Source organism: Lytechinus pictus, chromosome 2, assembly GCF_037042905.1.
Source record: "Lytechinus pictus isolate F3 Inbred chromosome 2, Lp3.0, whole genome shotgun sequence".
NCBI lineage: Eukaryota > Metazoa > Echinodermata > Echinoidea > Temnopleuroida > Toxopneustidae > Lytechinus > Lytechinus pictus.
Window position 1 is genome coordinate 36,183,003 of NC_087246.1, and position 15,922 is coordinate 36,198,924.

General features: G+C 36.8%; 1 protein-coding gene across 1 annotated transcript; it reads left to right on the forward strand.

The window, feature by feature from the left end:
* Positions 1 to 387: 387 nt before the first annotated feature.
* Positions 388 to 13,847, forward strand: LOC129272204 (uncharacterized). The gene is made up of 7 exons (XM_064115655.1): positions 388 to 480; positions 4,136 to 4,304; positions 5,977 to 6,068; positions 7,589 to 7,694; positions 8,631 to 8,735; positions 9,262 to 9,464; positions 10,337 to 13,847. Exons 2-7 carry the CDS (start codon positions 4,184 to 4,186, stop codon positions 10,577 to 10,579), a joined length of 870 nt encoding a protein of 289 aa, XP_063971725.1. The 5' UTR covers positions 388 to 480; positions 4,136 to 4,183; the 3' UTR covers positions 10,580 to 13,847.
* The last annotated feature ends 2,075 nt before the right edge of the window (positions 13,848 to 15,922 follow it).

The window sequence follows — 15,922 nt, forward strand, 5'->3', positions numbered from 1 at the left end:
TTTAATTAAGCAGTCAAAAGGAGGGCATGAAAATGATTCCGTGCATTTTCATGCCCTCGTGAGTCATGGCTCATGTTCAGGCATTAAACAATGTCTGGGGGTACGGGTATTGTGATCATTATCTAGATCTACGGAAGATCTTGAAATAGTTTTTGAAATATTTCACAGTCTAATTTCAAGGCGTTATCTAATGTGTCTGAAATAATCAACTTGCTATTCAATTGAAAATAACCTGATTGTAAAATTGAATAATTTATCCTTTAAATTGATATGAAATTGTAAATAAAATACAAAAGTATAATTATATTAGACCTACCGTTTTAGCCTTTAGACCGCTTTCAATTTTACGATCCGACATTATTTATTTTTTGTTATCCTTGCAAGTTCAGTCTAGTCAGAGCTTGAACGAGATTAGACGGAGGCTCCTTTCGCAATTTCCTACCCGAGCTGCTGATTTACTGGTTTTCTCTTATTTTCTTAGTAAGTCAGTTGTTTTATATATATATTTTTTCAGTCATTGTCCAACTACGCTGATCTAGCTCATGAGTTGCGATTGATATTGTATTATTATAAGAAATATAACTTTGTCGGGTCCTCTCCTAATTCCTGCTCATTCGCACTGGATTGCAGAGCGGTGCAGCTGCAGTGTGGCCCGCGCCCCCAGCACCTTGGCAATGGCTCGCCTTCAAAGTTGGCGCTGGTTGTTGCTCTCCGAATGCCGCACTGGTCGGTCGTCGGATACTTGTGGCTAACCATGGCTGGGACTGACTGGGAGCTTGGCTAATCAACTCGGCGTGATGCATGTGGGGTCAGAGCGTATGTCTAGTAATCAATGGTAATAGCTTCCCAGGGAGGGGGCGAATGCACGAAACGTCGAAAGGGTCCTTCCAATTCTCGCTAATCAGAACCGCAATGACATGGGATTGAAAAGGGGGCCGTCTAGTTAGCTAGCTCTATAGTATAAGACTATATATATCTTTCATATGCATAAATTCTAAATTTTTGTTTGCTTTTTTTTTCATATCAAATCTGAGCAGATGTTGGTTATAAATTTGTGTTTACTTACTAATTTTATTTTTTCTTGTTAGCTGCATGTTCCATGACTTTTTCCAATATCATAGTATCTCGTTCGTATTGATGCACTGTCGATCGTAGACTGCTCTAAGTAATCACGGTAACCTTGCGCACTTTATACCTTGAGGCTAGCCATCGACGATCATCCACAATACACCACACCTCAAATTTCGATCAAAGGCGCAGATGAGATTGAAATTCGGCAAATCAGGCCCATATTTCCGTCAGAAAATATATCAATTGTTAATGCAAAACTACGTGTAAACCTCTGTCTAAGTTACAATGTTATGAGATAACACATTTTAAAAAGAATGATTTTGTCTAGAACCTACTTTAATGGAGGAATGTTTGCAGGTAAGTTATCGAAAATGTGTTTCACATGGCGACAGACAGACACAAAAGACGTTTTTTGCAAAGACCCTTTCTTCTAATCAGCCCCATGACATGTATATATTATCAAACATTTGCTTTCTTTTCTTCCGTAACAAAAATTCTATTAAATCGTATTTCAACATTTCTAATATTGAGTAGATGGGCAATTTCACGGTCAGTCATATTACACTTTTATGTGACTTTTCTAATACTTGGTGGTGTCAGTTTTACAGGGGCGAGTCATTCTGTCAAGTTTATACTGTCAAATTATCTTGACAAGTGAGGCTTTAAAACAATACCTAAAGAATGGTTGTAGGCTGTATATTATGGATGCTATGATGTCCCAATAATCGGTTAGTCGCATTACACAAAAAGGACATGGAAAAAAGTGACTGATTACTTTTTATTAGTTCTTTCAAATCAAAACACCAATTTCAATACCTGCAAATCATTACTTCCATATATAGAAGTCTCAAATAAGACATTTGAATTTGGGAAGCAACTTTGAGTTTCTCTTTTGGACGGAAAAACTCTGGTCAGTCGCATTAAACTTTATTCGGCACCACAAATTTGACATTTTTTAACCTTTCCCGCAACTTGTATTTGAAAATTTTCTTTTAATGTAGTAAACTGGGTTTGGGTTGTAGTATGGGTTGGGGTTCTAGTACTCAGTCAGGACATGCAACCATAGACAGGAAGTAGGGGTGGGTCAGCCATTTATTGAAAGCCGGGTAGAACATACAAAACAAGGAAAAACCCCTGTAAATAAGGGAATAATATTGATTGATTGATTCTTTATTTCCATGCAAAAGATAAATCATACAACAGAAAATATATTGACAAAAAAAATATTTCACGGTAAAATAACAATCAACAATCATTGCATGGGAGGGGACAGTCATAAGCACAAAGGCTTGAAAAAGGACGCCCCTCAAGAAAGACTATGTATACAATGAATGAATGATCACGTGATTATGATATCATATCTTGATAAATTATATTTCATTAATCATTAAATCCTATTTCATTAATCGAATGCATGATAATATATGTAATCATGGATTTACCGTAATTCAATAACCTGTAGAAATTATACAACAAAAATTGCATGCAAATGTACAAAATTCATTTCTTGCTCATAAGGCTTTAACATTACTAAGAAGAATTATTGATCACTTTTCAATGAAGTCTGAATTATTACAAAAATATATATTCCAATTAACCAATGGTAATAATAACAATAATACAGCACTGATTAAATCATTCCTTTTAAGCACATTATGATATCATAATACTTAAACAGTTATTGCCTTATTATGTAAATCATAACAAAATAACCATAAGTTGGCCATGCTACCAACTAACTCACCCTACTATTGGCCAAGAGATAACAGGGTACATCCACCAAGTCACCCTCCGGAGATTTCACTTTGCATCGCTCATACATGGTACGTCAAATGAAATTCCCTAAAAATTGACACAACAAAATTAGCTAGTACGGTTTTTCCTAAAACTCATCTAATTTAATCGACTCTGAATTTCTAAGACTACTACTACCACTCGCCAAATATAATCAAAATAAATAAAGTTCATTCACTTTCTACGTACAGCGAATGGGGGGTATACAAAACTGATCATGACAAAATACTGAAAAGAAAATCAACTTCATTTAATATACTCGATCTCATAGAAAATAAACATAATACAATTTCATTTTATAAACTGATCATAAGAAATCTTCTCTTTTATAATGTGAAATTGACTATAACAATAACATGAAGCATATAACGATCTTGTACCAGATATACAAAATTGAATTGACATTCAACCCTACTCTCTGTAATAATGTTTTTCTTAAGAATGATATCAACGTAGTCAAAATCTTAGCTTCTAAACTGACAAACGATATATATTAGATTCAAACTTACATGCCTACTTGTCGAGCATGACTTGCAAGAACGAACATGTAGCCCTAACGTGCACTGTCATCACCAATCGCTTTCTGATTTATCCTCCCGCCGTAACAACAAAACGCTTGTTCTTTCACGCCACCTACATGTGAACGCTATCTGATATAAATATCCTTCCACAACATCACAAATATTTATGACATATTACTAGATTTAGTATCAATGAAAAAGTATAATGAAAACAACTGGTTTTAACACAAAAGTCATACACATGTACTTAGCTATAAATCTGAGGAACTAATTTTTTTTTTTTTGGGGTAACAACATCATTGCCATTACGTAACAGGTGAGTAAACAACGGAAAATATCGACCAAAAAGAAATACACTTTCGCTTTAAATTCTCGTAAGGTGTTTCCTAAGAAATAATGATTTTGCAAGAAAATTCAATTCCCCACATTAATATGATGTAAATAATGACCAGATTATCCAACTGAAAATTTAAAAAAATAAACAATAGTTCTGTTCAATTGAAATTCATTGAAAAAAAAATGTAGTCCCATGTATATAATTTTCTGTATGGTTCGGATTCTTCTATAAGGAGATGCGGAAGAAAAACATATTGAGGCTAATTTATGAACTTCCATATGAGTTTGAACAGAAAATGTTGATTCAGATTTGAAATAGAGCTAATATTAATTTGTTGAAAAATGTCTGCTTTTGCTTGGAATCGCCCCAGATACATGTATTTTTACTTCGATTACTTGTCTCTATTTTTCAGTTTGACATTGTCTTGATTTTCTGCTGAGCAACCCAGACACCTTCAGAAATGGAAGAAGAAAATGGTCCAAAGATCTTTACTGGCTCCTCTGATGTATTTTGTGGAATCACAGTAGAAACAGAGTCACAGAACTGGAACACAATGGATGAATTTAAAACAATACTGACAGGTAATGTTTAATGCAGATTTTGCCGTATTAATGCATTGATCAAATGCGTTAATTCACACTTTCCCCAAATAAGTCATCATGTTTTAGAATTTATAAATTGCATGTGAAGCCATTGAATTATTTTTTTCATTGGGTTAGGCACACAATGGGTGGTTTCGGACATTGGGTCAGATGCATAAAAAAGTAGCAATCGCTTCAAGCACAAGCAATTGCTAGCCAAACAAATGGTCATTCCTTAGCAATTGCTTTATTTTGAATGCATAAACCCTTTGCTTGTGCTTGAACCCTTTTATTGCCTTCAGAAAACAATTGCTAGCGGTTTGAACAATAACGACGTCATGCTGGTGCAAACACGACTCACAGAACAAAGGCTGGACTCGAATGCAGAGTTTTGGCAGTGCAAAATACCCCTACTCTCATGTAACATCTTATCCTTTGACGTGACGGTGGTGTCAAATTATTCCTTGAACTTGTTTCTAATTAATAAATTTATATTCGGTTTGCACTCACTAGGAAGAAAATGTGTTCATGTAGGGTTCTGTACACCTTGGAGTTCTCTCTTAGGTACATAAACATGATCATGGAACGCGAACACCCTGATCAAGCAAACACTCAGCTGCTCTGACAGCGCTTGAAAAACCCAAACAAATGCTTAAACGCACAGGCTAAATGTTTGCTTGATGCATACGCTTTTTATCAATAGCTTAATCTTCAAGAAAATGCTACCAGGCAATCAGCAATTGCTTGAGCTTACTAGCAAAAGCATTTGCTAGCTCATTTTTGTGCATACGGAACCAAGCAAAAGCCTAGCAAAAGCAATTGCTACTTTTATGCATCTGACCCAATGCCATCACTCGTGATGGATATTGCTGAAAATCATTAGTGATTATCACTTGAAGTCTACAACCATCCTCTCTGTGTTGAGTCTTTGCAACAGATAATATGCTCCAAAGAATGAAGTCTTTGAAATATCCCAACCCAAATAATACTTCATTCCATTTACCGTATGTATGATCTGTTTTTTGTTATAATCTTGTGGATTTTTTTATTCACCAAAGTGCTAACAAACTGTAATTGTGAGCATAATTGTGTGAGGTACACTATTGATGGAAATTTAGAAATGTAGCCTGCAAATTCTCTTTTAGAAAAAAAATATTGAAAGAATTCACTTTAGCTAAATTAGGCCTACCGAGGTAAAAAATGACTGTGTTCATGGTGAAGTATGATACATCATACAGGAATGTCAGTTTTCTAGCAAATCTGATCTTTCTAGCGCAAAGTTTTTGTATCAATCACTACATGGCAAAGGCCAAATAAGATCAATTTTGACCATCAACCAACCATAATTGTTCTTTTTTATTTGCTATCCATCACAAACTTTTGTGTTTCATGGCCCTTCTTGTCACAATCATACTGAATAACTAACTTTGAAGCTTTTGGGTCATGCATACTATCTGTTTTATATGGAAAAGTACAGTATACACACACAAGGAATGGTGATGTACTGAATGACCATTAACATCAATCTGTTTCAGAATGCACTCTACAAATGCTGCAAGACTTGACATTTTCTTGTTATTTCAGTGCATTCTTGATTGCTGAAATAGATGAAATGATTGTCGAGTACAGACATGGCCTGATTTTTGTTGTTGTTGATATTTTGTTTCTTTAGATTCGCTTGATCACTGGAAGGAGACTGGCAAGAGAGGTATCTGGATCAAAATACCCTTACACCAGGCTGACCTTGTTGGCATTGTTGCTAAGGTGATGCCTTGACACTCTTTGTTCCTTCACCAATCGCTCCCACGGTAGATCAGGGTCCTGGGTCCCGTTGCATAAAAGTTACCATTATTGTAACTCTGACTGTCAATGGTAGCTTTCCTGAAATCCTTGATTTTGATTGGCTGTTCATCAGCATTACCATGGTAGTTAGTTACCATTGGATGTCAAAGTTACTATTATGGTAACTTTGCCATCCAATGGTAACTATCATGGTAACAGTGGCCAACAACCAATCAAAAGGAAAGATTTCTTAGAAGTTGTCAGTGGATGGCAAAGTTACCATAACAGTAATATTTATGAAACGTAACTCTCCACAAATATGAAAACCCAAGACCTCAAAGGTTATGCTAACCCCAATTTCAATCCCATAGCTCGTATCATTCTGATCAACAGCAAATCAAAGCCAAAACCCCAAATTTTCAGAGAAAGACATGAAATATAGTAGGGGGTGGGGGAATGTTGTATCTCCTAATTCTGTGTGGAAGTGTTTCATTAAAAAAAATCAATAACCTCACATTTTAAGCATTGATCTCTTATATCCCTATAAAGTTAAGAAGAAAACCCCCAAACAAAAGTCTGGCGATCTTGATACAGATGAATGAGAAATCACTCTCCTAAGTATTCAAAATCCATTGGTCAAGGGTCATATATTCTAGAACAGCAGAGAAACTATGCTGAAGATGCCCTCGAAGAAGTATAGAAATTGGGTTTTTAGTACTCGTTTCCTTCTGCCAACCGCTCATTTTAATTGGTGGCACATTCTGGTTATATGGGATTCTTGGGATGAGAATATTGTTCTGTGTAATGTTGCAGTATCATTTATGAGGGTATCTGCATTTGCTGTCAATTTCTCTGTATTTGCTTACACGATATTTTTGACTATTGGATTTGATTTGATTTTTTCATGCTTATGATACCTGTCTGTCATGCACATGCAGTATTTCAAATGTCAATTAATGCTTGTGTTATGTACGATGTTTAAGTGTCAGTTATTCATTTATTTATCCATTCATTCATTCATTCATACATTCATTCATTCATTCATTCATTCATTCATATACATAGAATATGTTTATTCATATATCTCTTATTTCTTTCTTCCTTTCTTCCTTTCTTCCTTCCTTCCTTTCTTCCTTCCTTCATTTATTTATTTTGTTTCATCATTGCTTTTCCATGGGTTGCATTAACAGCTTATTGCTGTAATATTTCTATTACATTACCTTCTTTACATTTCTATTCTTTGTCTATTTCATTTAAATTGTTGTTTATATGTGTATGTATTTTTCTTCAAGTGCCATGAGTACCTAAAGGTGGATCTGTGTGTGGCCACCCTTATTAGTATAATTTCATTATAAGTTGAAGTATGATCTGGAACATCTAGTTATGTTCCACACGTAACTCCTCATTGTTGCCTGCTATCAAAATTTGATCATCCTCCATTTTGACCTGCACTGACACGTTTATTTCCTCGCTTGCTTTGCCATTTCTTTCACGTACCCCAGCTTGGCTTTGTGTTCCACCATGCTCAACCAAGTTATGTGATGATGACAAGATGGCTTCCTGAAGATGAACCCAATATGCTGCCAGGCTTTGCTACACATTACATTGGTAAATGCACAGGTGCACTCTTTTCTTATGCTACAGTTACACCAATGAAACCACCTGCAGACTGAAAGAAACTGTTAGTACTGTCAATGAAATACGATTGGTCAGTTTGGATTCGGTATTGTTGATGTGACTGTAGCATCATTCATTTTGGCCACGCAATAGAGCTTTTATAATCAGGGGAGTGTTTCATAAAGAGTTCAGTAGGACTTAGAGTCGCACTTAAATGCCGACGCGTACATGATATGCAACGTGCAATCTTATTGATCAATACGCAGTTGTGCAGTGTGCACGTCCGCTTGGTATAATCTGACCAATGCGGTGATGTCTTTTATACCGCATGCAAATATGCATTTATGTGCGACTCTATGTCATACTGAAATCTTTGTGAAACACCCCCCTGGTGGAAGTGGGTTTATATCTTGCTTTAGATTCCAACTGTTCATTTATGACAGTGGTTGATACTTTTCTGCCAAAATACTGCAAATGAAGACCATTCTATCTCTCAATATTTGCTTAGTGTTTTCATTTGCATTATGTAAAATTTGTCATTTTTGTAGTGCACTTTGTATTAAAGTCAATTGACTCCAGGTGCCCTTTATCATAAGTGTCTGGATATAGTGTTTGAATTGCATTAATCTTTTGGAGATCTTTGTGCCATGTTGGGCAAATCGTAGGCTGCACATTGTTAAGCATACCCAGCATAGCAGCGGCTTATGGGTTCGGCATGGGTTCTTTTTTTTCGTGGGTGGTGTATATCTCGACAGGGGGATAAAATTTTTAGATTAAATTTTGGGTGCATTATGAAGCTGACCTCTTTGTATATAATGTTATATTGATTGATGTCTTGTGATTCTTGTTATTTGTAATTCATGTTCATTTTAGTTTGTAACTGCGAGTCAATGATTTTAAGTAAAATATTTAATTCATCTGTTACAGGTGTCGGTGGCTTTGTTTTGAATGAAAATAATGAGCTGTTAGTTATTCAAGAGTTGTATGCAAACAAACGGCAATGGAAACTACCAGGAGGAGCCGCAGACCCAAGTAAGTATATATTTTAATTAAAAATGTACTTTTTTACAGCTACAAGTGGTTTTGTAATACTAACTCTTTGATACTTAATAACTAATGGCTTTTAAAAACCCCTTGGTAATATATAGTCGATCGGGCCATTGGAGCCATTGTGGAAGAATCATCATTTCTCTTATTGCATACGTGTATACTTCATGACAATATGCCAATTATTATATCGTATATTTTAATTGTGGGATAACAACTAATCAATATTCCAAACTTATTAAAATATAAGTACATGGTTTCAATAGAAACACCAATCGGCATTAGGTGGTGGAATGTTCTCGGGCGGAATCGAATTATAATACATCAAACCATGTCATTTAATCTTTAAAAGCTATATAACTTTGCCTTTGGATGAAGTGATGTGATCATAAACATATCCAACCATTATGCGAGTTAATCCATTGCTCTTCATCCAGTTACAACAAAGCTAAAATTGGTTTCTATTGATATAGATTTGAAGAACATATCTTGTCACTTAATATTCTTGTAGAGGAAGATATACCAGACGCTGTTAGGCGTGAAGTCCTTGAAGAGACGGGGATATCTGCAGAGTTCAAGTCCATCTGCTGTTTTCGTCACTTGCATCAATTTCGCTTTGGCAGATCCGACATCTACTTTGTGTGCCATCTGCAACCTTTGACCTCGGAGATCAAGATGGACCCCAAAGAAATAGCAGCATGCACATGGATGCCCGTAAGTTGTCGCAACTCTCAATTAACCAGTTTTATCAGAGCTAATGAAATTAAAACTTCTCAAGTATGCGAGCCAAAAGGATGGTGTTTCATAAAACTGTTCAGAAATTACACATGACTTTGGCAGATCCCAAAAGAGGGGGGGGGGGGCATAAAAAGTGCTGTGTATTGTGTGATCATTGAACTATTGAGGGGAATATCAGATGGCCTCTTGCAATTCATGGATATTTCATATATTTAGGGTGATAGGAGACCGATTAAAAATTACTATTACAACTGATTTTATCTTTACATGTAGGGGTATGCTGATATATGTAGGGCAAGCAGTTAGACCATAATTTGGGTTACTAAGGGCAAAAGCCCCCCCCCCCCCCCCCACCGTCCCCTCTACAATCCACTTTGGTACACTTCCAAGTCGGAATGTGCCGTATATCTTTAAGTTCAGTAAGTTTAAATTATACTATTTTTTAGACCAAGAATTCAATTCTTGATGTCAAGAGTCATTTAGAAATAATTTGTTAGTTTTTAAATTATATTTTTTCATTATTTTAATTAAGCAATCTGTGATATAAAGAATGTAATTTGTGATATAAAGAAATATGATTGAATGATAAAACGTTTTAACACACATATTAACCAAGCGTACTCTGCTGGAACTGTCCCAGGCCCTGTTGCATTGAAGTTACTTATACTGTAATTTTATCATCCAATGAGGTCTTCCATGGAATCCTAGAATTTGATTGGCTGTTGGGCCCTATTTCTATTGTAGTTACCATTGGATAGCAAAGTTAACATGATAGCAGTTTTCATGCAACCGGGCCCAGGTGTGACAATCCCTATACTTAAGTCTTTCATTGTCCCTCTTTTCAACAGATCAAGGATTACCTGGAGCATCCTGATGTCAGTGAAGGCAACAGGTACTTTGCCAGGCAATGCCTCACTGTTCTATCTAAAGACTGTAAGGTGAATCTTCGTCCAGAGAAAAACAACAAGGTGCTAGTATACTCCATCCTTCCCAAATCTGTGGCCACTACATCAGAAACCTCTTCCACTGACGATGAACACAGAGAAAGCGCGAGTGACAGCATGGAGAAATTGTCGCTTGGAAAGAGTTGATGATTACCACAATTCATATGTAAAACTGATCAAGTTATAGTTTTCAGTATTCATCTATGTAAAATATATGCCCATTCCTACGAGACATTTGTTTCATATTACCAATCAGAAATCCTTTTTTTTAACGAATTTCATATTTCATTGTCTTTCCTAGTGAACAACTGACCATGGCAAATAAAAGTGCACTTTGGCATTTTGTCTGTCAAGTACTTTTTAATCTGGTTTGTAAAGAATGCTCAGGTAATGTGAAAATATCAACCTTCAACACATGGGCCTTCAAGCCCATCTCCAGTTTAAATACCAATATGAATATTTATCTCTGATTAGATATATAATGAAAATGTTTGCTTTTCATACAAAGGTACATTTTGCAATCTGAGATCTGATATTACTCCCATCTTTTCCAGAAAATCTCATTTAGTTTTTGCAATTAGTGCAAGGAATTTTTTTCCCAAATAAAAGTCAAAGTCATTTTTTTAAACCTAATTAAGATAGTGCAATACATTTTTTATACCCTAATTGGCCCTACCTTCTAGTCATAAAATCTCACAGATATGTAGTTTATGGGAAAGAATGAACACATAACCAGGATTCAAATCTTTGACCAAAGGACTACTAGTATTGTAGTCCTTACTTTACTTTCATGTTTATCTATCTTCATATGGAAGTTTTCCCTTTGCCTTTATATTGACTAGTTCAAAAATAAGAACTTGTATTCAAGGTCTTTGGCAAACAAAATTTTGGAATTTAGAGGGATTGTGAACATCATCGAAAGAAGGAATTCCGATTGTGATCGAATGTGAAGTCTACTATTTATAACTCTTTCTTGTGTAATAATACCTAACCTTTTTGATGTAATTGAAGCCTTCAAGTTTCTAATAAAGCAGCGAATCATGAAATCAGTGGGCAGACCATGTAGCCCAGTGCAGCTGTGTAGAATGTGTCTGTCAGAAGAATTCTTCACAGTATGGTGGTACCTTATCACCTTCACAGTATGCTGGTACCCTATCACCTTCACTGTATGGTTGTACCTATCACCTTCACTGTATGGTGGTACCCTATCACCTTCACTGTGTGGTGGTACCCTATCACCTTCACTGTGTGGTGGTACCTTTTCACATTCACTATATGGTGGTGCCCTATCACCTTCACTAGTTGGTGGTACCCACTCACATTCACTATATTGTGGTACCCTATCACCTTCACTGTTTGGTGATACCTTATTACATCTGTATGGTGGAACCCTATCACCTTCACTGTATGGTGGTACCCTATCACCTTCACCCTATGGTTGTACCTTATCACCATCACTGAATGGTGGTACCCTATTACCTTCACTTTGTGGTTGTACCCTATCACCTTCACTGTATGGTGGTACCTTATCACCTTCACTGTATGGTGGTACCCTTTCACCTTCACTGTGTGGTGGTACCCTATCACCTTCACTATATTGTGGTACCCTATCTCCTTCACTGTTTGGTGATACCTTATTACATCTGTATGGTGGTACCTTATCACCATCACTGAATGGTGGTACCCTATCACCTTCACTGTATGGTGGTACCCTAATCAGCTTCACTGTATGGTGGTACCCTACCAACTTCACTGTATGGTGGTACCCTTTATCACCTTCACTGTTTGGTGATACCTTATCACCTTCACAGTATGATGGTACCTTATCACCTTCACTGTATGGTGGTACCTATCACCTTCACTGTATGGTGGTACCTTATCACCTGCACTGTATGGTGATACCCTTTCACCTTAACTGTATGGTGGTACCCTACCACCTTCACTGTGTGGTGGTACCCTATCACCTTCACTGTGTGGTGGTACCTTATCACCTTCACTATATGGTGGTGCCCTCTCACCTTCACTATATTGTGGTACCCTATCACCTTCACTGTTTGGTGATACCTTATTACATCTGTATGGTGGTACCCTATCACCTTCACTGTATGGTGGTACCTTATCACCGTCACTGAATGGTGGTACCCTATCACCTACACTGTATAATGGTACCTTATCTTCACTGTATGATTGTACCCTCTCACCTTTGCCTTATCACAAAATCCCAGATGTCTTGATAAATAATTTATCTCTTGTCTTGGCTAAGCTTGGGACATCTTAAAGGATGGTAATCAGGTTATCACCCACTGGGACGAATGGATGTTGCTACTAAATGATGTTCCCTCCCAAAGTCATGTGATGACTTCAATTCAAATATCAGAGCCATATGAATGCAGTATTTTTGATGGATTTTATAGATTTAGCCTCACTTCTTCAGGGACTTTTCTATTTCTTGAAAACGAGCAATGGCATTACTGCTCTGTTGATTAAAAAGGTTTCATAGAATTTGCAGGGTAGTATTCAGGGTTCTGCATTAATTTCACATACAGTCTGACCTCTCTTATCCGGCCTCCCCTTAACCGGATCTTTCTATTATCCGGATGCACACTTGCAGAGATTTTTTTTTTCAATCTAGTACGTGGGGAAATTAGATTTCAATCTAAAATCAAAATTCCTATATGCTAACTCACTTTTATTGCATACATTTTCCAATAAAGTCTACCTACAACTACATTATTTTTTATGAAAATATCTTGTGCAAATTACCGAAAGAACTTAGACAACATAGTTTTCCAGTAAATCAGTTCACAGCGCAACCATTTGTCACCTTCTCTTTTGTTTTTCAGGGAAAACACAAAACAACACGTCTTGCATTATGGACAGCGCCATCTGTCATGTTTGAGCCTACAGTTAGTATAACAATGGCTGACTTTGTGAAGCTGCAATGCCTGCTGCGATGATCCAATTTTCTAACTTAGTTTTGAGTCATTCTTTTTCTTTCAAGGTATGCTCGATGTATTCCTCAATCATTTCGGCAGGTAACTTATCCAAGAGTTTTGGCAACCAATTAATTTCATTTCCGTAAAAAAAATGCCTATGATTTGTACTGACACTGCAGTGAATACTGTCTATGTACCGGTACGCCCACTACAATAGATTACGTGTATTGGGGAGGCAGCTGCGTGTATTTAATATTGGGTCTCCCAGATCCTGATAAATCCCTTATCTATATTGGTGCTGGTCCCAGCTTGTCCGGATAAGAGAGGTCGGACTGTACTGTGAAGGCTGAATGTATTTGTTTTAATATTGTACAACCGCAACAATTTTCACTTCCTGATACAGTTTATCCTACCAAAGTAAAGTTAAATGCAATAGACTTTAATTCTTGTGTGAATTTCACATTGTGGATTGCAATTGCAAAATAAGAGAAGGAAAATGAGATACATGTATGTATTGTTCCACCCAAAGATGGTCACTAGTTTTATAGGTGAGGGTCAAATTAAAAATAAGGTATTACATGTAGAAGCATGGCTTATCTTCGCAGTGTGTTTTGTAAATCTAAAATACAGTAGATTATATCATACTCCATTGATGTTAGTATTAATAGAAAATATTAGAAACTGTTTGTATATGTGTATTATGTATATTTCAAATATAAATATATAATATATTTATAATAATATGATGTACAGTATGATAAAACAAAAGATTATTACAAGAATTTTAATTCCTTAATCTAACATAGATGTAACGGTGTACAGTTCTGTGCATTTGATATCAAGGACTTTCATAAAAAATATAGAATGATATTAGTATATTTCAAATTATAATGTATAATGATTCTTGCCAAGAGAGAGAGAGTGCAACAAGAGAATGAAGAACTAGACAGAGTTACATTGAAGATAATTCCAGTACATACAACATATTTTGTGATTTATTTGTAAAGAAAACGTCAATTTGTGATTTATTTCCTAAGAAAACATCATGAAAGTTCACTATGCACCCTGCCTGAACGCAATCATCAGGCAGACCATGTGGGTAACCCAGTGCAGCTGTATGCAATACACACATAGAATGTGCTTGTCAGAAGAATTCTTTACAGTATTTGGTACCTTATCACCTTCACTGTATGATGGTACCTTATCACCTTCACTGTATGGTGGTACCTTATCACCTTCACTGTATGTTGGTACTCTAATCACCTTCACTGTATGGTGGTACCCTATCAACTTCACTGTATGGTGGTACCCGTATCACCTTCACTGAATGGTGGTACCCTTATCACCTTCACTGAATGGTGGTACCCTTATCACCTTCACTGTATGGTGGTACCCTATCAACTTCACTGTATGGTGGTACCCTTATCACCTTCACTGAATGGTGGTACCCTTATCACCTTCACTGTATGGTGGTACCTTATCACCTTCACAGTATGGTGGTACCCTATCAACTTCACTGTGTGGTGGTACCTAATCACCTTCGCTGTATGATGGCACCTAATCACCTTCACTGTATGGTGGTACCTTATCACCTTCACAGTATGGTGGTACCCTATCACCTTCACTGTATGGTGATACCTTATCACCTTCACTGTGTGATGGTACCTTTCACCTTCACTGTATTGTGGTACCCTTATCACAAAATCCCAGATGTCTTGGTGAATAATTGATCTCTCGTCTTGGCTTACTAAGCTTGGGACATCTTTAAGGATGGTAATTATGATTAAACTAGCAGCTGAATCAGTGATTATTCCTGGACAAAGTTACCAAGTTACAACTGCCTTTATTAGTAAAGGCTCCTGACTACAGTCTTTTCTGTATATTTATGTCCTGAACGCAATCATCAGGCAGACCATGTGGGTAACCCAGTGCAGCTGTATGCAATACACACATAGAATGTGCTTGTCAGAAGAATTCTTTACAGTATTTGGTACCTTATCACCTTCACTGTATGATGGTACCTTATCACCTTCGCTGTATGATGGCACCTAATCACCTTCACTGTATGGTGGTACCTTATCACCTTCACAGTATGGTGGTACCCTATCACCTTCACTGTATTGTGGTACCTTATCACCTTCACTGAATTGTGGTACTTTATCACCTTCACTGTATGGTGGTATGTTATCACCTTCTCTGTGTGGTGGTACCCTTATTACCTTAACTGTATGGTGGTACCCTATCAACTTCAATGTGTGGTGGTACCTAATCACCTTCGCTGTATGGTGGTACCTTATCACCTTCACTGTGTGGTGGTACCTTATCATAGTCACTGTATGGTGATACCTCATAGTCACTGTATGGTGGTACCCTATCACCTTCACTGTGTGTTGGTACCTATCACCTTCACTGTATGGTGGTACCCTTATCACCTTCACTGTATGGTGGTACCTTATCACCTTCACTGTGTGATGGTACCTTTCACCTTCACTGTATTGTGGTACCCTTATCACAAAATCCCAGATGTCTTGGTGAATAATTGATCTCTCGTCTT